This window comes from Phytophthora parasitica (genome assembly GCF_000247585.1).
Source record: "Phytophthora parasitica INRA-310 unplaced genomic scaffold supercont2.41, whole genome shotgun sequence".
NCBI lineage: Eukaryota > Oomycota > Peronosporomycetes > Peronosporales > Peronosporaceae > Phytophthora > Phytophthora nicotianae.
Genome location: NW_008649027.1, coordinates 348,362 through 371,926, shown reverse-complemented (window position 1 = coordinate 371,926; position 23,565 = coordinate 348,362). Strand labels below are relative to the sequence as shown.

The 23,565-nt window shown below is 50.4% G+C and overlaps 7 protein-coding genes across 12 annotated transcripts; 1 reads left to right on the top strand and 6 right to left on the bottom strand.

Annotated features, from left to right (window-relative positions):
• The first annotated feature begins 14 nt into the window (after positions 1-14).
• PPTG_14790 (hypothetical protein) lies at positions 15-686 on the top strand. The gene is made up of 2 exons (XM_008911342.1): positions 15-245; positions 304-686. Exons 1-2 carry the CDS (start codon positions 37-39, stop codon positions 614-616), a joined length of 522 nt encoding a protein of 173 aa, XP_008909590.1. The 5' UTR covers positions 15-36; the 3' UTR covers positions 617-686.
• On the bottom strand, positions 628-13,683 carry PPTG_14789 (hypothetical protein). Its single transcript, XM_008911341.1, has 2 exons — positions 13,077-13,683; positions 628-13,008 (listed from the first exon to the last, which is right to left on the bottom strand). The coding sequence occupies exons 1-2, from the start codon at positions 13,147-13,149 to the stop codon at positions 728-730; spliced, it is 12,354 nt and encodes a 4,117-aa protein (XP_008909589.1). The 5' UTR covers positions 13,150-13,683; the 3' UTR covers positions 628-727.
• On the bottom strand, positions 13,660-15,217 carry PPTG_14788. 2 transcript variants are annotated; one of them, XM_008911340.1, is made up of 3 exons: positions 15,139-15,217; positions 14,034-15,072; positions 13,660-13,956 (listed from the first exon to the last, which is right to left on the bottom strand). In XM_008911340.1, exons 1-3 carry the CDS (start codon positions 15,166-15,168, stop codon positions 13,853-13,855), a joined length of 1,173 nt encoding a protein of 390 aa, XP_008909588.1. In that variant the 5' UTR covers positions 15,169-15,217; the 3' UTR covers positions 13,660-13,852. The 2 variants fall into 2 exon arrangements, with proteins under 2 accessions (XP_008909588.1, XP_008909587.1); XM_008911339.1 differs by having other exon boundaries at positions 13,660-15,072.
• A 195-nt stretch (positions 15,218-15,412) lies between these two features.
• On the bottom strand, positions 15,413-17,781 carry PPTG_14787 (hypothetical protein). Of its 4 annotated transcripts, XM_008911336.1 has the most exons (4): positions 17,526-17,781; positions 16,486-17,392; positions 15,786-16,409; positions 15,413-15,697 (listed from the first exon to the last, which is right to left on the bottom strand). In XM_008911336.1, exons 1-4 carry the CDS (start codon positions 17,676-17,678, stop codon positions 15,630-15,632), a joined length of 1,752 nt encoding a protein of 583 aa, XP_008909584.1. In that variant the 5' UTR covers positions 17,679-17,781; the 3' UTR covers positions 15,413-15,629. The 4 variants fall into 4 exon arrangements, with proteins under 4 accessions (XP_008909584.1, XP_008909586.1, XP_008909583.1 ...); XM_008911338.1 differs by having other exon boundaries at positions 16,486-17,781; XM_008911335.1 differs by having other exon boundaries at positions 15,413-16,409.
• Positions 17,782-17,972: 191 nt separating this feature from the next.
• On the bottom strand, positions 17,973-19,964 carry PPTG_14786 (the record flags this gene model as incomplete). Of its 2 annotated transcripts, XM_008911333.1 has the most annotated exons (9): positions 17,973-18,148; positions 18,224-18,322; positions 18,398-18,574; positions 18,660-18,890; positions 18,962-19,018; positions 19,097-19,210; positions 19,288-19,549; positions 19,632-19,701; positions 19,781-19,964. In XM_008911333.1, 9 exons carry the CDS (start codon positions 19,962-19,964, stop codon positions 18,044-18,046), a joined length of 1,299 nt encoding a protein of 432 aa, XP_008909581.1. In that variant the 3' UTR covers positions 17,973-18,043. The 2 variants fall into 2 exon arrangements, with proteins under 2 accessions (XP_008909581.1, XP_008909582.1); XM_008911334.1 differs by having other exon boundaries at positions 18,398-18,890.
• Positions 19,965-20,392: 428 nt separating this feature from the next.
• PPTG_14785 (hypothetical protein) lies at positions 20,393-21,854 on the bottom strand (the record flags this gene model as incomplete). Its single annotated transcript, XM_008911332.1, has 4 exons — positions 20,393-20,961; positions 21,059-21,345; positions 21,417-21,666; positions 21,725-21,854. The coding sequence occupies 4 exons, from the start codon at positions 21,852-21,854 to the stop codon at positions 20,393-20,395; spliced, it is 1,236 nt and encodes a 411-aa protein (XP_008909580.1).
• Positions 21,855-22,025: 171 nt separating this feature from the next.
• Positions 22,026-22,961, bottom strand: PPTG_14784 (hypothetical protein; the record flags this gene model as incomplete). Its single annotated transcript, XM_008911331.1, has 2 exons — positions 22,026-22,460; positions 22,536-22,961. The coding sequence occupies 2 exons, from the start codon at positions 22,959-22,961 to the stop codon at positions 22,026-22,028; spliced, it is 861 nt and encodes a 286-aa protein (XP_008909579.1).
• Positions 22,962-23,565: the final 604 nt, after the last annotated feature.

Below are 23,565 nucleotides of genomic sequence, written 5' to 3'. Positions count from 1 at the left end.
TATTGAAACTTTCGTGCGGTAAATTATCTTGCATCCATGGGCCGATACACGAGTGTGCAGACCTTCAGCGACCAGGACGCGCAGGGCGCCGCAGTCGCGTACACAGCGGCTTCTAGTGCGACAGGTTCTTCTGCTAGTGACACAAAGGATGGCAAGTTTCACGTCAACCGCGTGGAAAATGTGTCCGGCAGTTCCGCCGGCGCCGGTAGTGGCGATTTCCACACGTACCGCGCCTCTAGGAGACGGTAGGAAGGCGACGTTCATTTAGCTGGAGAGTACTTTAGTCTAACATGTTTTTGACAGAGAGATGGAACGCGTGGCGGCCATGGAGCAGCGCTACAAGGAGAACAAGGCGCAGCAAGAGTTCGAGGTCAAGCGTAAACGCAACGCCGAGGAATTTGAGGCGAAAATGCACAAGCGTGCTGAGAAACGGCGTCGTCGTAAAGAACGAGCCAAGGCCAGGACTATGGATGGAGAAGAAGAAGAAGAAAAGAACAGTGCAGACAGTAAAGAGCACGTTCCAGAGACGCCCGGAGGTGTCCCAGAGATCCCTAATGACGGCAGCTTCTTGAAAAAGATGCTGGCTCTGCAGAAGGAAAAGGAGAATAAGGAGTAGGAGAAATGAACTAGTCTCTGCATAGTTTTTTTTTCACATGTATTGATTTGTTACATGCATGTTTTCGTCATTTGATAATGGTTGTTGCGTACATTCAAGAGCGATCGACAGCTAGTTGTCGTCCTGGAAGATAAGCGCGACGCCACGCAACACCCACTTGGCACTGCCACAGTCCGTAGGCAGCGTCGCCAAGAAGATGTAGGTGTGGCCACGGAACCGTGTGAGGTATACTGGGCACTCGTAGATGTTGGGGTCATGACGCAGATAACCCACTGAAGAAGGTTCCCACGTTGGGGACGTGGTCACGGCCTTGACGTAGATGACAGGCATACCCCAGAGCAGCTCCTTGGGGTGACTATCCAGCAATGTGCCACCACACTCTGTAGGCGGCGACGCACCTACTGGATAGCGTTCGTTGATCTCGTCCAGTGTGCTCCATCGCGCACCCTCCAGTATCAATCCATGCACGAACACGCCGTCGTCCGGGTAACATGACACACTAGAAGGGTCTTGAATCGTAGTCACGTGAGTCTCCACTGTCATCTGGTTAAGTGGCATGAACCGCTTACGAGATGTAACCTGCAGACATGCCGTCGTGTAGGCTGTGGGATTAAAGAGACCTGGTAACCAGATCGAGAACGGAGTGACAAAGCAGTTTCCACCTCCTCCAGTGGTGTCTCCAGCCCACATGACAAGCTGTTCATAACGCTTGACCATGTCAGCGAACCAGCCACTCAGTGACTTCGTCGACGGCCAAGCTTTTTTCTCCCATTTACACTGCGAGAACGGGTTGCGTCCAGGCACTTCGTTCAGGGACATTGCTGTGGCCAAGTCCTCCATGGCTTGTGACATATTGAGTTGTCCATTCAAACCCTTCTTGAGATCGCCCAACGATAACCGGATCTCCTGAAGTAGAACGTTCATGCGGCTGCACTCTTGTAGTGCCACAACCACGAACGGACCGTGCTCTTCAGTCAAGTGAGGCGTGGCGGCTTCAACTACGTCCAGCATGTTAAAGAACTCGGGACAACGCGACTCCAAATCGTCGATAGATGCACGCAATGCTGCCGTCTTATCACCGCCTCCTTCCTCTCCACCGCCGCCACCACCAGCACCTCCGCCGATAGTCACTATAGTGTAGCATAATGTTTCACACGTCGTAGTAAGGTAGCCAATTTCAGCGTTCGGGTGAAGACCAAAGAGCGGTGGTGCCTCGGGAACCATATTCTTCTCGATGTAGTTCGCATAGTCGGCAAACGAAAACTCTTGAGGGTTGGGAGACTTGAAGCCTGGACCGAGTTCCATGCCGTTAAGAAGTCCCGGATCAATCAGAACGGCTAGATACGTATTGTTTGTACGACGATCCCAGGCGTCCGTGATGTGTCCACCATACATGATCTCACCGAACAGATAGCGGAGGTCATCCCACGGAACGGAGGAGTTGTTGTCCAGGTATGAATGCAGGATGTTGGCACAAATCGTGAGGTCTCCTGTGTTGAAGCTGTAGGCTCGACTCCATCCTTGTTGTCCAAATCGTCGTCGTCCAAGCACAATTGCGTGGAACCAACAAAGCGCGAACAAACAAGCCTTGAACTCGGCAGGTTTCGTGCATGCCTGCACTTTATCTTCGCCGAAATTCGCCCAGGCACGACGCAGGTTCGATTGGATATCAGACGGTGCCTCGTTAGCCACCTTGATGCAACTCTGAAGCAGTGACTCAGGAATATTCAACATGTCCGGCAAAGGAGGTGGTTCAGCGGAGATAAAGCATCGGAACAGATCGTGTGCGCCTTCAGTTGCCACCTCTTCCAGTTGCCGTTCAAGTGTCGGTAACCAGGACTGCATCAAGTGGACATTCTGCAGGATGATCCAGCCACCTTCAGTACTTAATCGCTTCAAAGCTTCACCGGCGTACGCTTCCTGTCCTTGTCCCATGGAGATGTTGATGAAGTTGTTGTTCTCCAGACTCACCCCGTTAGCTCTTCCAAGTGTTTCGACCCATGGCGTCGGATCTACGCCAGGGAACAGCACGAAGAAGATGGGAATACTCGAGTTCGTTTCTGCGTATGTTGCCTCCATGTTGAACGGTGGCTGGGTCACGTACTCTTCACCCAACGACTCCAGGATGAAGGTTCGCAATGCGTTCGTCACTCGATCAGGTCGCATGGCACGTAGCAGAATCAGTCGTTGGAACGCAGTCAGCTTGATAAAGTCACCAGGAACTTTCTGTCGCTCCGCGTCTTCGGTAGCAAACCACTTTCTCCACTCGTCCGGGTCATTCTGAATGGCGTCTCCCAGTCCACCGAACGCCTTTAGACTCTCGAGAGCTTTCAATTTAGCCCAGATAGCAGCGGGTAGCCACTCTGAAGCCGAGCCAGCGTTACCTGCATCCGGATGAGCCTTGCTAATAAGGAAATACTCGACTTCAATATCGTTCAACAAACCATCTTTCAGCAAGATTTTCAGACACAGCATCGTAGCGACAGTCAGTTTGTTCCGTTCAAAGAGGCCACGACGAACGTAGTTGTAAACGCACGAGGTGATGCTATCCATAAGCACCTGGCAACGTTCCTTCATCTCCTCATCTGTAAGATCTGGGACAGCAGGTTCAGTCTCCTCTGCTTCTTCATCGCCAGCTTCTCCACCTTCACCACCTTCTGCTGGAGGTTCAGCTGCAGCGGCAGCTTCACCTTCTGCATCTCCATCGGCTTCCTTGGCGATGAGATTTTTTGCTGGAGGAGCACGATAGATGCCAGACAAGAAGACCTGCTGGAACGACGCGAGCGAATAGATGTAATACGAGTGCACCTTACTGATGTCGTTCATGAGGAAGAATAGAAGAGAGCCTCGCGCGGCGATACTGCGGTATTTTTCACTCGTAATATTCACCGACTCTTGCGTCTTCTTCGCTGCCTCCATGTTGTTCTGCGTACGCTGGGCCTTGTGCTTCGTGTCACTCAGAATCTGAATAAGTGGCTGGTTGTTCGTGATATCGTCGTCAGCACTAGCCAGGTAGAACAGGATATCATCCTCTAGCTTTTTCAACTCGATTTTACCATTATTCTGCTCCTGAATCAACTTCTCGCGCTTAATAGCGAGATCTTGACGTTCTTTAGACACCACAAGGTTCAATAACTGATCCTCCAAGCCAAGCATGGTGACAGTGAAGTTCACGATGGTACATTCAGCTTGGATCTCAGGCGGATAATGTGGGTTACCCAGCTTCGTGTGCAGATACAAGTGGAAATTGTCGTTGTACGGCACAGATGCGTCACCAATTTGGATCTCGTACCGCGCACCACGTCGGGAGGTTGAACGCTGGATCACTGGAGCCAGAATGGGGTCGATCTTCTCGCCCAGATTCTCGATTAGGAACGCACCATCTGTGCCAATAGCCGTCTTGAGACGTTCGATCCACATTTTCTGACCCACTCGCACAATGATGAGGTTGTTATGTGCTTCCATCTCACGAATCCACGCGATAGCTTGCAGTTGCGGGTCGACGATAAGCGGTCGTCGTCCCATAGATACCGTGGTCACTACAATGGCACCATTCTCGGTTGACACGCGGTCGGATGGCAGTTTTTGCGTGTTCCACTGGGCAATCTGAGCATCATTCGTTAGAATAAGTAGCGGGTTCGCTTCTTCGGACATGGCGATACTTTCACCATTGGCAGCAGTACGCAGATACGGTACCCAGTGCTTGTTGATCAGCTCGTCACGGAATGGCTTGGTGAATGGACCAATATAAGAGATAAAGGCCGAGGCAAGCAACACGTCGCCAACCAGCAAGTCCTTCTCCTTCTGAAGCTGCAACACGTTGATACCCCATCGAACGTTCTCGCTTGATAAGTCATTGGTCAAAGTTCCTGCGAGCTTCATCTTGCGGTTGCCGGTTTCTACAGCATTGATGGCGTCTTCCTTCTCCTTCTCGGCTGCTGCGGCTTCAGCGAGTAATTTGTCGAGCTTTGCCTGTAGATCAGCCACGAGCGCAGTCACTTCGGCAAGACGAGCATTTGCAGCCTCCAACTCGAGATTTGCAGCAGCCAAGGCCTGACGTTTAGGCTCTACAGTAACCACGATATCGTAGTACATGACGATGTTGATCACCCAGGAACACAAACCGGCTGCGGCCTTGTTCTTCGTCAGGATTGTGTCGTAGTTAAAGTGTTCCATCTCCAAGTAAACGCGCACTTCTTTCCAGTTATTGGGAGGCACTTTGCCATCGTCCACGACTTGTTTGAAGCCAACCAGGTAGTCGATGTACTCGGGAATGTTACCAAGAAGCTGCTTCTTGACGGTATCCCACTTGACATCCTTCACTTTACCAGTCTTGGTGACCTGCACATTCGGGTGCACACCAGCTAGCAGCACCATCGTGGCTGAGAAGACGTCGTCTACACCAGCAGGTGGTTTCGACATGGTCTTACACTCGCCCAGATCTTTCTTGTTCAATGAGTCCAGTGCAGCCATGGCTTGTTCGACCGCAGGTTCAGCCTTTGCAAGATCCTCCTGTGTCGATCTCTGCTTCTCCGTGACTTCAGCTTGGATAATGGCACACTTGGCAGCTTCATCACCAGCCTTCTTGCTCTCCGTTTCCACATTGGCTTTCTCTTTGTTAACGGCCTCGGCGATACCAGACGCCACCGCTTTCTTGTCTTCAGCAGCCTCAAGAATGACCTTAAGCTCCACCTCAAGCCGTGACACAGTATCTCCCGTTTCCTTTAATTTCTGCAAACCTTTCTCTAAGCGATCGATAGCTGCAGCATATTCCTCTACTTTCTTGCGCAGAATCTTCTTGTACAGCTGAAGCAACTCCAGATAGGACTTCGGTGTCGTGTAAACATGACGGCGTTCGACTTGGAAGAACCGCTCAGCACAGATATTCACCGACTGAAACGAGAACGGCATAAACTTCTCGATGCCAGCGCGAGATTCTTCCGACCCAAGCAAATCCCCAATCTCCTTTAACTTTTCACGACCGACAGACAGCAGAGCTTCCTTGGGCCATGGCTGGAACCAATCGATAACCGTGCAGTTTACAAGTGCAGGGAACTTACGCGCTCGGTTACGAAAGTCATCGCCCACAGGCGAGAAGCATAGACACAAGTGCAGACGCTTGCGAATCTCGGCTTGGAAGAACTTAATCACTTCCTTTCGGTCTTTTGTTCCGGCTACAGGTGACAATAAGTTGACGATATTGTCCATATCTTCCATGGCGAACAGATCTGGAATCTCGCCTGAGGCTAGCAGATCGTTCAAGTAGATGAGGAACTTTTCGTTGGTAATCTGGGAATCTGTAAGCATGAACACAACGCCTCCGTCCTCTTCGTTACGGGACAGCATCTCCACCACTGCCATGTGCATCTTGCGTAGATCTTCCTTAAATTCGTTCTCGCCGTACTTGGAGCTGATCGTAATCTGACGAACAGTATAGCCACAGATGTGCGAAGCCAAGCGTGCTAGTGAACGCTTACCACTACCTCCCACGCCTACTAGCAGAGCATGTCCACTCTCATTGCGCAAGATGCGAACAATACGAGCCACGTGCTTTACCGCATCATCGAAGAGATCTAACTGCATCGCAGTATTATTCTCGTTGTTGTTGTAATCCCGTAACTGGACTTGTAGGTTCATCTTGAGATCATCCAGGTTCGTTCCCATGATTTGATCGTATTCGCTATCGCCATCTTTCGCGAAGTGGCAGAAAATGAGAGGCCACGAGTTCTCAGCCGCATAGTATCGACTCGTATTACACGACGCGAACGACTTTTTCACTTGCATCTGTACAAGTTGGTTGTACTTCTCGATATCAGCTTTACACACCAGTCGGTCGCCGTACACGCGTTCACTCTCATGCAGCCACAACAGCACAAACTTCTCCTGACTATTGAAGCGATCTTTCTTAGATGCAATAAGCCCCTGGAACACGTTGGACAAGTGACGAACGTTGAACTCGTAGTGGAAATTTGCAGCGGTCTTTCGGAATGTGCCCACAACACTGGCGTGTAGACTCAACGCAGCCTTGATAAGCGCGTTGGAGAACTGTGAATTGCTCAATTCATCCGCGAATCCAGATAGATGTCCACCCAGGAACGTCTCGTAAATTGTGACCAGACTTGGCGCTTCAGGCATACCCATAGCAAACGTACAGAAGTGGCGCTGAAGCCGCGGATCAACCAGGAACGAACCTGCAGTCGGGTTCATACCAGATACTACTTGCGTGTTCAAGATGTTCTGCGGCTGGAGTTTAACACGATCGAACCAATGCTTGTACTCCATCACCTGTCGCAACAGCGAGATAGCACTCTGCGTGTTGTACGGATCCACTTCGGGTAGATTCAGATCGTCCATGAAGTAGATAAGTCTTGCTTTGCCCGGTGGACCCAAGTTAATACCAGTTTTACGCTCCAGTTGTCCGAACATAGTCTGCTGTAGAATAGCACTTGTGGTGTAGAAGTTGAAATTGATAGTGCAATAGCGGAACGCAGCAGTAGCTTCGTCCTTGCTGAGCTTCTTCAGCATACCCATAATATTCTGCGTCTTACCCGTACCTGCAGGTCCACACACCATGACCGGAACACTCTTGGAAATCAAATTCTCGAGCCAGAATGCAATCGATGCCGTTTCGGTGGTAGGAACCGTGATCTGGTTAATTGGACTTGGAGATACGTACGTCTCCGTGTAGAAGTATGGACTCTTGGACCACGAATTAAACTTGGACGTCTCTGGATCCAGCCAGAAATCAAACACCGTATTGCTAGCCGAAGCCACGAGCTTCACATCCTTCCACTGATTCTTCCACCAGTTGCTGAATTCTGCTGAGTAATCTGTCCCATCGTCACTCATCGTTAGGATGGAGCCAAATGACCACACGCAGCAGAATACAAACGTGTTCTGCATCACTGTGTAGTCTTCCAGGACTTGAGGAGTCAACAGACAGTCGATCATGTTCAACAAGTTAGTCACCAGCGTCGTCTCCTCCACTGGCACAACAGGAACAAGCTTCTTGCGGAAGAATCTGAGCGTTGTCTCAACATATTGATCGAAAAGTCCTTGGAATTTAGCGCGTGTGTCGGGTGTGAACATCATATTTTTCAATCGGTGATCAACCGGTTGCTGGCAGTGGCGATCGAGCCAGCTGTCAATCAAACAGCGCCACTGGTAGCCCTCTGACGTTGAAATATACAGAATACCAGCACGTGACACGGTCGCCGGTGTGGCGTACACAAGATCACGGATCTCGAAGATCATTCGCATGTGAACTTTCAGTGGGATACGCTCGTTCGAGGCCAGCGTCAGCATTCTGTTATCGTCCATGACCGAGTTCATCGACTCGATCCAATTGGCATCAAGATCTCCGTCTAGAATAATCCACTTGGGGTTGTTATCTTCATCCCCATTGTCCCGACGTCGAGAGCCCAGATCACGCATAATGCGCGAGAGCAGACCATCTTTCCACTCACGAGTCTTCAGCACGATATATCCGTAGAGTTCGTTGGTACTCACCGATTTTGGGTTCAAATCTTGCACTTCCATTGGTGTGCCCATGATCTCCCGAGCCTTCTTCAAAGTCTTCCACGTCTCCGTTTTGCCAGAAGCAGGGGGTCCCATTACGAAGACGCAGTGACGAATTGCGAGCAGCTCCGATAATTGCACAACTTTCAGCATAAATTCTGGGCGAGGCGTGTTACCAATGGCTTCTGATGCACCCTGTACCATTGATTCAAGCTCCATATCACGCTTACGTGGAGGGTCATTGCGTACGTCCACATTCGGACTGTCACGCGGGAATAAATCTCCGAGCAGACCAAAGAACACCACCATATCCTCTGCGACGATTTTCGGGATGTTAAAGTCTCGCAACGCACGCATGAGCAAGTCGGTCTCCGGAATGTCCGGCTCGGCACGCTTGAATGCTCCAGCGACACACAAGACACTCTTGACAGCTCGAAGACCCCAATCGTAGTGTAATTGTTTGGACAAGAGCTGTCCAAGCAAAGAGTACAAGCCGTAGAACTTGGATGCCAGGATCTTGGCCTGGGTGAATCCTTCAGCCATTAGCATGTTCTCACAAATCAACACCAGATCAGGCACCATGACAGTCATGGGTCGGAACAACGCCTTCAGACCTTCAGGCAGCTCGGAACGTCCTAGATAACCGGGGTTCATAGTAATGAATGCACCAACTGTAGGGTCTAGCATCACCTCGTCGTTCTCCAGGATAAACTTCTCGTCGTCAGCTTTGCATGCATCACACACAGCCTTGAATTGGACAGAACACACCGACAATACCTCTGGTACTAGACGATTGAACTCGTCGAAGCAACCCCACGAACCGGACGACGCGAGACCTTTGAAGATGTTTCCAAGACTCTTGAAATCCATTTCGGGCGAACAGTTAAACACGTAGCACACTTTTCCCAAAGCATTGGCCAAATCCTTGGTCGTCTCCGTTTTGCCAGTTCCAGCGGGACCAGCAGGAGCACATCCCATCTGTAAGTTTAGCGCTTGTGTTGCTGTCACGTAGATTCGATCTGTCAGTGGGGTAATCACAAGTCGAGGGCCATTTCCAAGATACTCGTAGTCGTACGGAATACCAGCGTCACAGATAAGAATCTGAGCTCGTGCATTGTTCGCTCCACGGAAGGTCATGTCACGTTTCAGGAAACTACCCGCTGCTGGTGAGAAGTAGTGCTTTAGCTGAGATTGCCACTGGAAGTGCGTCGCCTCCTCCACTCCAGCACGAATCATGTTTGCCACAATGTCTCGGCCATGAGCATCCATCGTAATGAGCACCATCACTCGCTGTCGCTCAGCATACGAGATGTTACTTTGCGTGAGCTTGATCAGGTCTTCTAGTTGTTTCTCCTGCATCTTGTTGTAGTTTCTCAAGGCATCCTTGTCACCGCCCTGAATACCACGGAAAGCACGTTCAACTTCTTGAACATAGTGCACTCCTGCTGCGAGCAGAATGATCTGGGCTGCATCCATGGGTTTGTTGGTATCATCTTTAAAGTTGATCCACTCGACACGAGGCATTTCCGTATAGGCTACAAGTGAACGCTCAATGTGCTTGAATAGAGTCAACCTCATCGCACGCATGATGGTTTCCAGGTAAATCTCAGCCTCTCCTTCGAGCACTGGGGGCTCAAAGAAGTCGACGATTTCGTGACCTACACCAGCAACGAAAGACGTAGCGACTGGCCGTTCGCCGGGTCCACGGTCCACGAGGGTTAGCGTCTTCGTTGCCAGGTAGATTTTTGAGCAGTGAGGCATGATACGGTCCGGATGAGACCCATTCGACAAGATATCAAGCAAGTCTGCTTCAGACATAAAGTAGAAACGGGGAAATTGGCGACGACGCCCGTCGAGGAACTCTTTGAGACGATGCTTGCATAACTCCAGCTTTTCCACGATTACCTCTAGTCGCTTGATGAGACCTGGTTCCGTACATGCCTCCTGCACGTTAAGCGTTTTCCAAGCAGTCTTCAAGATTTGGCGGACTTCTCTATCGATATCTTCGAAGTCGGACGTTAGCTCGGGCAACTGCTTCTTCACTTCTTCAGACTGGATAAACAGCGGCTCCAAGTAACTCCAAGATCTCTGGATATCGCCCAGCAACAGCACGACTTCGTTGATGGAGGAAAGACCGATTTGAAGCTTGGCAACGCGAGGCTCAAACTCGGACTGATATGGCGACGCACTCATACCTTGCACATCAATTTGGTGGGTTTCAAGGAGCTCGAAGTTCTCCTCGGACACCTTGAGCAGCGGCACAATGTCTTCCTCTCCAGCACCTGGATTGTATGGCGTCATTTCCCAGTTCACCTCTGCCCAGAGAGCCTCTAGCTCGATCAAACGGAGTTCGAGTTCTTGCTCCTTCTCGGCTTCGTAGCAAATCTCGTTGATGTCCGAGCTAAAGTTAAAAAGATTTTTACTCAGGATCAAAGAGAGTCGTTGCTCAGGATCTTCATCCGGAGTAGGAAACTCTCCTGTGTGAGCCATGATACGCTTCCAGTGTCTCGGGCGCATGTAACTTGACGACACACAACGGATAAGCGGGTGGGTCTTATCAAACGCCTGACATTCCTTCAAGATCGAAGTGTACGCATCGCTCCACTGAATGCCTTTAGGAATCTTCTTAAGCTCTTTTAGAGCAGATTGTACCTCGATCTGCAGCACGTTCACATCAACTTCTTTGAATAAAATGTCTTGTGTCGCCTTAAAGAAGCCTTTCGCACGCTTAATGATTGCCCACACGGTTTTCATTGCATCTGCATCTGCACGCATAAGACCCATCATGCGAAGCGATTCATTCATAAGCTGCGGGAATCCAAAGATAGAGCACAGCTTGGTATTTTCCTCGCACTTCTTCATCTCCATGTTCCAGTCCACCAGGTAGCTTTCGATCTTCTCCAGACCCTTATCAGGCTCTAGCTTAGAGGACCAGAAGTCCAGTGTCTTGAGAGTCTCCATCTTTTGCGCGATCATCTTCTCGTAGGCGATGATCTTCTCCTCAGTCTTCTCGCTGAATATCCGAGTAGGTTCCTGGGTGCGTTTTTCAGTTACTGGAATTTGTTTCTCGACATCAACAAAGAGCTTCTCCATACTCTCGATTTCTACCAGTTCTTTATCGACATGCCCTCCGCTCTTCTTGATGTTAAAGAAAAGTTGTCGCACTTGGTCCAAAACCAAGTGGTTTGTGTCCTTGTCTATCTCAAGTTTACGAATGATTTCTTTCATCTTCCGCAGAGTTTCCAGTCCATCCGTATCATTACTTGGAATATCCTTCCGAAGATCAACCAGAATTCGGCGGAATTCTCCGTTCCGCTTGTTCATCGTTGCCATCACACGCCTAATAACCTCGGGCGAGTCGAAATCCTTTTGAGTGGCAAGCGGTGGTAAGCACTTGGCCTTGTTATCATCCGACGGGGGCTGGAACATCGCCGTAAATGGCGAGCCTCGAATGGGGCCAGCGATACCACTGAAGGTACCCGTGAAGTCCACCGAGATCTCGTATTTCCCTGCTCGAGATGGAGTAAATGTCACCACGTACGTGCCGTCGTTCTTGTCGAGGATAGACGTAACCTGCTCCACTTCGGCTTGCGGGTCATCACAATACTTCAGACTAATACTGAATTCATCTCCTCCACAGTCGCGAGGATTATCATCTTTGTCTCGAGACTGGATAATGAACGTCGTTGGCAACTCAGCCAAGCAGTTATCGCTGAGTGCAGCGATCAGACACGGACCAAACGCTAACGACTTTGGAGCTGCAGTGACCGAGTGGAACCGGAAGGACGTCGCTACGTTTGTGTACATGCCGCCAGACAATGACACTCGCACCTCTGAAGTCAATGGCCCAAACTTCTCGAAGCTGGGAGCTGTAGCTTGAAGAACAGTAGGACTGAGGACAGCTCCCGTCACGTCCACAGAACCTTTTGCGACTGCAAACCGCAGCGTCGCATTTTGGCCTGTGAAATTGAATCCAGTAACTTTCACCTTGGCGTTTCCCGTGATCGGCCCTTGCTTCGGTTCGATCGACGAAATTGAGTACGGAGGTCCAACAATCTCGCTTGCGTTGAGGACGTGTAAGTCGTTATACCAGCGATTCGCCCACCCTCCAAAGAAGATCAAGTGGTTGGTGTGTGCATCGAAAACCATAGCAGTATCAGCACGTGCCTTTGGGAGTTCACCTTTCACCGGTGGATTCAGCCACACCATACTGCCAGTGTCCAACACGGCAGTGATATTCAAGTAAGCCCCTTGTGCCGTTCCAGACTCGGCCAAATCTCCACTGTTGCCACCAAACAAGAACACTTTCCAGTGCGGTACAGCTGCAACACTGACGCATGTGTGATTCCAGATAGGAGAATACAGTGGTGTGCTCAGAAAACTCCATGTTTTTGTAGGTAAGTCGAAGACAAAGATGTCCTGGAACTGCTTGAAGCTGTTCCATCCGCCAATGACCAGTAATTGCTCTTTAACCAAGCACTTTTGGTGCCCTGAGCGAGGTTCTGGTTTTTCACCATCCGTTTGAATTTCTTGCCACTTGAATGAATGCAAGTCTAATGCATGCAGGTCATTGAAGTCGGTACGACCAAAGCCATTGCCACCGTAGCCTCCAAACACGTACATCTTCTCACCGACAAGGGTGGCACTATGAGCTCCACGACATTGTGGCAACCCCTCCCAGAAACTCTGTGCATACTTCTGCTCCCACACCTTCAATTCAGTATTGAAGATCCACAGGTCGTTCATTCTCTTTTCAGCCGCGAAACCTCCAAAGATGATGATATTCTTCTCAAACAAAATGGCGGAATGTCGCCATCGAGGTGCTGGTACATCGTCATCACTCTGCGTGCTAGTTATCTTGGACCAGGTGTAGCCTGCCATTACACCAACAACGTTCAGTTCGTACCACTTTGTTAGCTGATAGGACTAAATAAATTCCTACCATTGGTGACGTCCAGTCGGTAGAGTTCGTTGGTGGGTCCTGGGGGCGATTTATGATCGCATCCACCGAACATATAGACTGCAGTCTCTGTGTCCGAGCTTTTCAGTGTGAACGAGTGCCCTGACCTTTTAACAGGAATCTCTCCATTCTGCTTCGGTGCAATCCACACCAACTCGGGCTCGCATCCGTACCCGATCGGCTGTCAAAATGCGAACATCGAAGCGAATTTTCAGCAGACTACTTCAATCCAGCAAAACAAACGCTTATCGACGCACCATTTCGGCTTTGTCCGAGCTGGAGTATGCTTAGATTGGAATCTGCTTCTCCGATGGAATTCCTTACGCCCTTCAACACTTCAACTTCTTGTCCTGGCAATTTCACTCCCTTCACCAAGCAAAATGGAGCCAATAGCTGCTGTCTCTCACGGGATGAGACGGATAAAACCATTCAAGAGGCGCGACCGGTTGCGTAGATCCAAGATATTTGCAGTCTTTTCATCGCATCCGTTATAGTTTGTCCTGCCACGCAAACACAAGCATCAATCCGCGTTCCAGCTTAAACTCCTACTTCATACATCAGTAGATTTGAGATCAAAGCGCATGCTTTATTTTCAGTGCGGAATGCTCTGCAACCGCGCCCGTCAAGTCCACATGCTCTAGACGCGTAGACATCATCTGCAACAGGCTCTCAAAAACTACAATCCACTCATAGGAGGAGGGGAGGGCCTCAGCACCACAGTTGCTTGACTTACTCAACACCACGGGCAGTTGATCCACTTAGTTGTTGAACTTGAAGAAAATAATGTCGCCGTCCTGGACCTCGTACTTCTTGCCCTGTTGCTTGAGCTTGCCCGCCTTCTTGACAGCCTCTTCCGAGCCCACTGAAGAGTATTAAACACATCCGACGTCAGATCAACTAATAAGCAGCAACACGAGTAGGAAGGGCGTCCAAACTTACGCTCTTTGAGGTCGGCGAACGACTGGACTTCCGCCATAATGAAGCCCTTCTCGAAGTCCGTGTGGATGACACCGGCAGCCTGCGGTGCCAGTCGTCCCTTGCGAATGGTCCAGCCACGCACCTCGTCCTTGCCAGCCGTGAAGAAGTGGATCAGGCCAAGAGCGTGGTAACCCATGCGGAGCACGCGGTTCAGAATCGACTTGTGCGTCGGGTTCTCCTTGTAGTACGTCTCCAGCTGGCCAGCAGCCTCGAGGTCGAGCAATTCGAGCTCAAACTCGCAGCTCAGCGGGATCACAGGCTCGTTGCCGCCGCGCTCCTTAATGTACTCGGCGATCTTGGGCAGGTACTTGTTGCCCTTGCGCAGGTAGTCGCGCTTGCTCACGTTGATGAGGTAGACAACGGGCTTGGCGGTCAGCAGCTGCATCGTGTTGAGGATCTCGACCTCCTGGGCCGTCCACGTACCGAAAGACACGTCCTTGCCGGACTCGAGCCACTCCTGGATCTTGCATAACGCCTCGTACTCCAGCTTCTTCTCCTTGCCGCCGACACCGCGCTCCGCGAGCTTCTTGACACCGACCGACTCCTTCTTGACGCGCTCAATGTCCTTAAGACGCAGCTCCTCCTGGATGATCTTCATGTCACGCACAGGGTCCACGTTGCCCTCCACGTGGGTCACCTCAGTCGAGTCGAAGGCGCGCACCATGTGGTAGATGGCGTCCACGGCCTGGATGTGCGATAAGAAGGCATTGCCCAGACCAGCGCCTTCGGCGGCACCGCGCACCAGACCGGCAATATCCGTGATGGAGATGACGGGGGGCACGACGCTAGCGGGCTGGTACTTCTCAACGAGCCAGTTGAAGCGCTGGTCGGGCAGCGGCACCACAGCGTCGTTGGGGTCGATGGTACAGAAGGGGAAGTTCTCGGCCGGAATGTGCAGCTTCGACAGGCAGTTGAAGAACGTGCTCTTGCCCACGTTGGGAACACCAACGATGCCGATCTTGACGTTGTTACCGGGGCGACCCAGGTACGTGCGGGTGGGCTACGAGGAGAAGGAGCGTGCAGTTAGAGGAAGACCTTACAGTTAGAGAGAGAAGGAGCATGCTACCTCTTCGGTCTTCTTTCCCTTCGGCGGCATGGTGGCAGACTTCGGTGTGGTCTTTGAGCAATAAGCGAATGGCGCTGAGTTGGTCTCTGGTCCTGTCGCCATGGGTTAAATTTTATTTGGGTTATTTAGATTTATCCTTTTTCGCGGTTGGGTAAAATGAACCGGCCTCGACTTCTGACAGATTTCGGCTAAATGGCCATAGAACGGCTAATCATGCCCAATTTAACCCCTCGCTCACCCGACAGATTTCGAGGCGGGCCAGATTCTGGCTAAAAGGGAATAAACTTGGTTTCACTATGATCCCATGGAATTAGCCTGTATTAATACAAACTACAGGATCTATGATCTGTACGCGACACATCCTACGGGAATCGGTCCGATATTTAACCGGGTTTTATTGGGGATCAATGTTGTTGTCAAAATAAACCATCAAATGCTTCATTGAAATCACCTCAATACAGCAGATCTAGCGCCTTCGCAAATTAAGCGCTCTACAGGGAAGCAGCAGTCGTTTGGGTGTTGCCTCCAGCCTTCACCTGCTGCGCCAATCTGTCCGTTTCTGAATATCAAAAAGAGCGAGAGCACCAAAACGTCAGGAAAACAGAACATCACAATGCCGCTGCAACACGATGCAATCAAATACTTACCAGCTTTCTTCTTGGCCGCGGCAACGCCGAGGGCGATAAAGACCACGGCCATAACACCCAGGAACACACCGATACCGACAAAAATTTTCTGCGGGGCCGTGTCCGAGCTACTCAGAGTCGCACAGGTGCTAATATCCTTGACACTGCAATCCGTGCCCGTGTAGCACGACAAACAGCTGCACGACATGGTGCCGTTCGATTCCTTGCACTGGCCATTGCCTCCGCAGTCAGACGTGGTCTCGCAAGTGCCACCACCGCTAGTAACCTCATACGTGCCGCAAATGTCCTCCTGGGTCGTACCAACGGCTTTGCTCAAAGCCACGTCACACGTGTCACCATCGTCCGTACAAACCACGCCTTCACGGCTGGAGCACGTCCACGAGTCTGTGCTGGCGATCTTCAGGTTGCTCGCCGAGCAACTGCTCACGATCCAGCCATACTTTGTTGCCAGCTTGTTGGTCGACTGTGTCTTTGTTTCTACAGTAGGCTTCCACGAGCACTTGGTGCTGTCAGTCCACTCTGCGTCATCCGTGTAGCCGGAGTACTTGGCAAACATGGCCTTCAGGTTCGTGTAATCCGTCGTCGCCTTCGAACTGGGCGTTGACAAGAAATCCGTGCTACCGCCTACAAATTAAATACAAACGTTAGATTATCAAGACCAAGTCAGAGCTGCTCTGGACAGCTATACACAATCCCATACCTGTGAACATCGGGAACAGCGAGTCTTTAGCAAGCTTGGCTTCACCGTACGAGTAAGCCAGACCTCCAGACCAAACGGCTGTAAACTCCTTGGTCTTCGAGGGCTCTTGGTACATATACGGAACCATTCCCCAGTCACGTGGAGTAGCCGAAGAAGTCTTACAACCGTACTCGCCGAAAGCAACGACGATGGGAATGCCCTGCGCCATGTCGATGTAGCGTTGGTATGCCTCTGCGAACGTCGAATCAGGACACCAACGGTATTCATTGATCAGATAGATATCGATACTCTCCGACATCATACCGTTGGTCATCTTGTCTCCGCAAAGTAAACCCTGGACCTTCATCACGTGGTAGTCGTCTGCGTTGCTTACTTCGTCGTTACTACTGTCAGCAGCAGCGTAAGCGAGCGGCAGAATTCGAATCTTCTTGCCATTGACTGTCATCCAGTTCTTCAGATCAGCTACATAAGCCTTAACACACGAGGCGGCAGTGAGATCAGCCTGCATAATTTCGTTGGCCACGACGACGCCCAGAGTGTTGTCGTACTGAGCAAAGTTCTGAATAATCTTCTTGCCATACTCAAGCAGCAGCGCCGGGTAGCACGTCTCCGTCTGGTCCACCGTCTTAGCGCCGTCACCGGAGGATACTTTACCCGAGCAGCTCAGTTTCTTCGTGATGGTCGAGTACCGGTACTTCCCGTAGTATGCGTCGTTGTCGGGCGAGGCCGAGACCATGACGTAAACGCCGAGCTCAGCCATGTCGTTCATGAATTTCTTGTACGAGGAACCGGGGTTAATGTTGTACAGACGCAGCGTGTTATACTTGAGGCCTGTGAGGTTCTCCTTGATCACAGCCTTCGAGTACTTGTCATAGTAGTCGTCGCTCACAGCGTACTCGTACGTCAGCTACAAGGAAGAACCATAGCATTCATCAGTATAGTCTCCCCATTTTTAAAATGCCGAACAGTGCTTTGCTGTTAGATCGTGGCGGCTGGCTCCTTCCTATCCTTTTGGGTATTTTAAAACTGTTCGAACGCACCCCTTTGATGAAAAAGCGCTCGCCCGTTTTGGCGTTGTAGAGCTTGTTGCCACGCACAACGATCACGCCGTCGACGGCCGCACCCGCCACCATGTGCTGCAGCAGCGCGACGGCCGCCAGCACGGCCAGCAGCAGCAGACTTTGTCCGGTCATGAGTGTAGCTAGTCAGTCAGGCCGTTGGCTCCGTTTTTCACTTATGGGCGTTTTCACTATGGGCGACCTCTCCCCTTGCGAACAGAGAACAGCTGGTGCGGAAATACACCCAAAAAATGTGCTGCGCGACTGGATTGGCCAAATGTTTTGAATATTCACTTCAGAAAATCAAGTTAATTCTCCTGATATGTGTAGCTCAAGATTGTCATGAGACGGATATCGATTGGCCGATTGGAATTTCTTACCGACAACGCGCTACCTAATTGATGGCCGCTCGGGTTGGATTTATCAAAGGCAAACGCTCATTTATATATTCATCGAGTTCATGAAGCAACATTTTGATAAGGTCTTAAAGCTATCCTTGGTCACTGGTAACGGCGGCAGAACTCGGCCACGCGAGTGTAGGCATCCGCAAGAACCTCGTGCGGCGCCGAAAACACGATGCGGAAGTAGTTGGTCATTCCAAAGCACTGTCAGCACCATAAAACCGAGTTAGTCGATGTACCATCAAAGACAACTCGCTTGGCAAATCAGGGATGGCTTACCTGGCCGGGCAGTACGAAGACAGACTCCTCGTCCAAAAGCTTCTGTGTGAAGTCGAAATCGTCCTTGATCTTCGTAAGAACTTCTGTTTGGACTTTCACCTGCTCAAAAAGTGAAACAGGGGACGATCAGCTAAGTACAAAAACCAAGAGGATCAAGTTGCAATTCGTACGCACCATGGCGTACATAGCTCCTTGCGGGACCACCACCTCGAGCCCCGGGATCTTCGCCAGGGTGTCGATAGTAAACGTGGCATTGTCCTCCAGAGTCGCGAAGTATCGCTTCTTAAAGTTCACCAACGACTGCTCCTCAGCACTCCCAGGAACCGGCGTCAGCAAATCTGGAATTGCACTCTGATGACACGAATCATCGACAATATCACGGAAACAGAATTATTAAAAAAAAAAAAACTGCCCACCGTTGACGAGAAGATCGTACCTGGACTAGAGAATTTGCACCAAGGATGTTCTGTGAGAGCTTGAAGTAAGCGGTGCGCACGTCTTTTAGAATACTATTGCGGTCGTGCACCATGACCCAGCCGACTCTCCAGCCAGGGATGAGAAACTGCTTCGCCAAGCCACCGACCGCAACCACTGGAACCGTCTTCGTCAGCGCCGCCATGGGGAAGAACACGTTGCTCCCGAATACCATGTCACCATAAATCTCGTCCTACAGTTCGATTGATGCAAATATGAGTAAATGACTTCCACAGGTGAAGAAATGCTCGCAAGTCAGCTTACCGCGATGATTGGGATCTTGTTTAACTCCGCCAATGCAAGGATAGCTTCCAAGTGAGGCTACAAAGCCAAATAAAAGAAAGTATCAATCGTCAGTAAGTGTCACACAGTCGTAGCTCATGACATCGTTTCCTTCACCTTTGAGTACACACTGCCGCACGGGTTGGAGGGGTTGTTGACCAGGATAGCTTTCGTATTGTCATCAACCAAAGACTGCATGTGCTCGAGATCGACCTCCCAGTTATTTTCCGGCTATTTCCATCAGAACGCGCACAATGCGTTAAATATCTCATTCATTACGAAAAAAAATTCACTCGAACAAGACGTACCTTGAGGTTGTAGAATCTGCACTCAATCTTGTGCGCTTCACATAGTGCTTGGTACAACGGAAATCCGGGCTTGGGCAGCAGGATGTTGTCACCAGGGTTCAACAGGCCTCGCAGTGCAATCTCGATGGCACCCGAGCAGCCACTGGCAATGATGATATCGTCCATTGTCAATGGAGCACGCATGTTTCCGAAGTGCTGCGCAATAGCTGCACGGGCTGCCTCGGAGCCCGCAGAGTGAATGTAGCCATTGTGCTGCATTGAACTAATCGACAGCAAAAGAAATGAAGCGGTCAGTTTCCAGCTCGTATAAACGTGCACCATCAGTAGTCGTGTATTCAACTAACCGAGTGTTGCGGACAATCGCTTGCACTAGAACGTCGGGGCAGTGCAAGTTGCCAAACACCGTCGGATCACCTGAAGTAAAGCATCATAATTCGACCGAAAATTAGTTTGCAGACCTGAAAACTTGTGAGCAGAGGTACCAAATACCCACCTAGTGATAGCGGGATTAGAGTCTTGGTCGAAGTGGCGGGCTTCTTGATGTTGTCCACGATCTTCCGGATGGGGTTGGAGCAGAGGTTCGCGAAGTCCGATGGCTGCACATTCCACTGGCGCTTGGCTTGATGCTTGATTTCAACCAAGGCGGCGTCGTCGTCGAAAGTGGCAAGCTTGGTCATAGTCGATGACTTGAGTTGTGGTGATTGATGAGGTCAATTTAGAAGTGCGATCGATATTAATCACGACCCGAACAAAGTTGCGTACAATCGAGCAGTTCAGACGCGATAGCTAATCGCGCTGTTGAGACGCATTGGAAAAGGCAGTCCTATTTATCCGCAAATGACGGCCAATCACCGCCGTTTAACAAGTTGTTTTTCGGTGGTTGAGCTCTTCAAGAAAGCTTTTCTTGCGAAAAGTAGAATTCAGGAAATAGCTTTCTTGAGAATCGGCCAATTACATTCAGAGTTTATATGGATGCGCCATAATGGCCGATTCCAGAAAGCTGTTTTCTTGTAAAAAAAAGTTGTCTTTTTAGTCGTTGAATGTTAAAAAAAACTTCAACGTCTAAAAATAACAAAATTTGTCTAAACCTAGACAACGTTTTTAGCTAGCCGAACAGCGACCGATACATTTGCGTAGCGCAGTCTTGGCGGAACTGCGCTTGCTTGGCCACAAGCTGCTCCTTGATCGTCTCTTCCACGTCTCCAAGAGCGCTAAACAATACTCCAAGGAAACTAGGCTCCAGATCATCGTTCTCCCAGCACTCCGTCAAGACGGCCACAAACTCGACACTTGCATTCGATAGCAAACTGCGCCAGTCTTCCGCGTGATCGGTTGCGAGAAGCTGTTGAGTCTTCACGAAGACTTTGCTGCTCAATGACAGCAACACCCGTTCACGACCTGCTTGGTCATTTGCCGCAAGAAAAGCTGCCACCGCACTGCTTTCGTCGACAAAGTTGTGGGCAGTGTTTGCTCCTGACGAGCACCGCAAGGCTAGTAGACGCGACTCGCATTGCTGCTTGACCAGCTCCTCCAGCATAACGCGAGCATAGTAAGGCACCATGCGCTTATCTGCTACTAGTTGTTCTCGAACGCCATTCCACCAGTAGTTGATCGCAATTGTAAATTCGTCTGAATCTACTTGATGCCACCACCCCTCTGGGATCACTAGAGCGTCTGCAATTGAGACAGTCAACAATACGTCAGTTGGCATCACCAAGTTCAACGCAAGTGAACCAACTTGAGTTGGTGATAACGTAGTAAAGTAGTGCACCTCCTGCCACGACTTCGAATCGTTGAGCAGATGCCTCGGGAAAACGTGAGTGCTTCTCGAGGTTGGGCTGCACAATGCTGACTTGGCTGTGATTCATAGACTTGGTATGTACTGGAAATGGATATAGCTTCTCCGTTTCTGATGGAGGGTACAGCGTGACAGTCTTCTTTCCGTACAAAACTACCAGGACATTATGGTACGCGTCATAATGGAGCGTTGTCCGGCCGGACTGCACAGCCATCCATAGATTTACTTGAGTGACAGGCTTGTTCTGAAGACACGTCGGCCTACCACGCAACACCGAGTAATTAGTCAAACTCACTGAATATGAAATACCGGTCAAAAGAAAATCACTTACATGCGGAGATCGTCCATAATATTTGGCAGACTCGCTTTGCTGCAGGTTGCATCGGGCTTCAACACTGCAATGGAGCACTGTGCCAGATAAAAGTCCAGGTCGTCCACCGTCTGCAACCAATGTGATGCCCTATTGAATGCCGCTTGATAATAGTCCACGAAGTCCCCAAATTTGAGCTCCACGCTCTGTCGGGTCTTCTGGTTGCCGGAGTAGCAGTCACTCAACCGCTCTTTGCATGCAATTTCCACCACTAGCAGGACGCCATTAGCTTTAGATACGTATCATCCAAATTGACTGTTCGTCCTTACGGGTATCGCGGTGCGTCGCAAAGGAAGTCAGCAGGTGGATTGACCCTGGGGTGAACTTTGACACTTGAGTCAGCTCCACGCACTGACCCGCGAATCCCTCAAGGTACATCGCATCGTCCACATTGACCATTGTGCTCAAAGTGCTCCTGGTGTGGTGTACACAGACGAAATGATGCTGGTCAAGTTGATCATTTCTTTGCTGGGGCGTGAGCCCCGATCCGTATTACGGGTAGATGTTATGTGCAATTCACATTGTGATTCGATCATAGCGACTCGCAATAGCTTTGTTGCTGCTACGATGCTAGGTCGAGATGTTAATTGGCGGTGGAGGCTCAAGCGATGGAATTGTTGCGTCCCCTATGAGCTCCGCATCTGGCTGGATTGGTGTCGGCTTAACTTCATTTATAGTCTTTGAGTGGCGTACGCAGTATCCGTGGCGTTGGGCCCATTTTTGGCAGTTAAGCTCCGCACAACGGGACCCGCCACCGTGTGATCGACAGAAACCTTTGGAGATGGCGCCCTTCGTGCAGTCAGGGTGTTGGCATCGCACCCCTCCGCCGTGGGTCTTGCAGCAGCCGCGCGACTGCACAGCTCGACGACACCCCTCGATACTACAGAACTTTATCCCGCCATGCTTACTGCACTTGTGGCCGAACTGCGCGACGCGCTCGCAACCAGCTTCACCACACAATCGCCTTCCACCATGCCCGGAGCACATGTTATTAAAACGAGCAAACTTTTGATAAGGTGTCAGTTATTGCCCAAGAGATCAATAGACGCTTGTGCATTCCGAAAATATTGGGATGCCTACCTTGGTGCAGCCTTCAACTTCGCAACGGCGGCGACGGTATCGCTTGGCAGCCGGAATAGGTGCGGCTTTGTCGAGCGTTGGGGCTTCTGCTTTATCCTCTCCAAGGGCGTCTGTTGCATCTAGGACAAGCGTTGCCTCGGTCTTGTCTTCTACCTCCTTACCCGCTTCGCTCGGAGTTTCAGCAGCTGGAACTACTGCATTTGCTTCACTAGCAGCAGCAGTAATAGTTGTGTCATCAGCGGCAACGTCCGTGGTAGAAGCCTCATCCTGCCCAGGGACCGGTTTCTTTTGCTTGTCCTTCGCGATCACGGCCGCCTGAAGCAGCGTATCGATCCACTCGCGAACGGGGTGGCCTTCACTGTCGGTGGGAGGTTGTAAAGCCGGCGCATCTTGCTTGCCAGGCTGCTTCTCAACCGCCTCACTCATTGCGCCGCCACTCGTTGCTTGGATCAAGTCACAGATCGAGTACCTATTTTTTTTTTTCGCAAGTCACAGACCGAGTACCTATTTTTGCTCAATTTGCACATTGCAAACGATTTGGGCCAACCAGTCTCGACTAAATTTCTTTTTCAGCCAAGTGCTTTATGACGTATAGTCATCAAGCACATGGCTGAAAAAGAAATTTTTAGTTATCCCTGAGAACATTATTTGTAATATTTTCGTTTGAAGAGTAGCCCGGGCCTTGCAATCCGTTTTTTTTGCGCGTAATATATTTTATCTAAGGTATCCATATTTTGCGCTTATCTGCAGAGTCAATGGAGACGTAGCTGTTTTCCAATTTTAAACAAAATCTCAATACGCGTAATTTGTTGTTGTTACACATTGACGGTAATCATAAGGCGAGTAGCTGTATTGTGCAGATCTAACCTCTAAACGGGCTAATCTAACTCTGTTTGTTTAAAAATGAACGTTGTTGTGGTGGTGGAGTGGGGTTCGCAAAATCGCGTTGCGATCCACTCTGACACACAGTGCCCTGGACTGCCGACTGACGGAGGGGGTACTCCGATAACCGTGGGGTTGCTGAGGGCTC

Coding starts and splice junctions, on each gene's coding strand:
- PPTG_14790 (XM_008911342.1), top strand. CDS start 37: ATGGGCCGATACACGAGTGTGCAGACCTTCAGCGACCAGGACGCGCAG. Junction 246..303: donor TACCGCGCCTCTAGGAGACG/GTAGGAAGGCGA, acceptor TGTTTTTGACAG/AGAGATGGAACGCGTGGCGG.
- PPTG_14789 (XM_008911341.1), bottom strand. CDS start 13,149: ATGTTCGGTGGATGCGATCATAAATCGCCCCCAGGACCCACCAACGAA. Junction 13,009..13,076: donor CCGACTGGACGTCACCAATG/GTAGGAATTTAT, acceptor GTGTAATGGCAG/GCTACACCTGGTCCAAGATA.
- PPTG_14788 (XM_008911339.1), bottom strand. CDS start 15,168: ATGCCGCCGAAGGGAAAGAAGACCGAAGAG. Junction 15,073..15,138: donor AGGGAAAGAAGACCGAAGAG/GTAGCATGCTCC, acceptor TTCTCCTCGTAG/CCCACCCGCACGTACCTGGG.
- PPTG_14787 (XM_008911335.1), bottom strand. CDS start 17,678: ATGACCGGACAAAGTCTGCTGCTGCTGGCCGTGCTGGCGGCCGTCGCG. Junction 17,393..17,525: donor AGCGCTTTTTCATCAAAGGG/GTGCGTTCGAAC, acceptor TCTTCCTTGTAG/CTGACGTACGAGTACGCTGT. Junction 16,410..16,485: donor GCTGTTCCCGATGTTCACAG/GTATGGGATTGT, acceptor TTTAATTTGTAG/GCGGTAGCACGGATTTCTTG.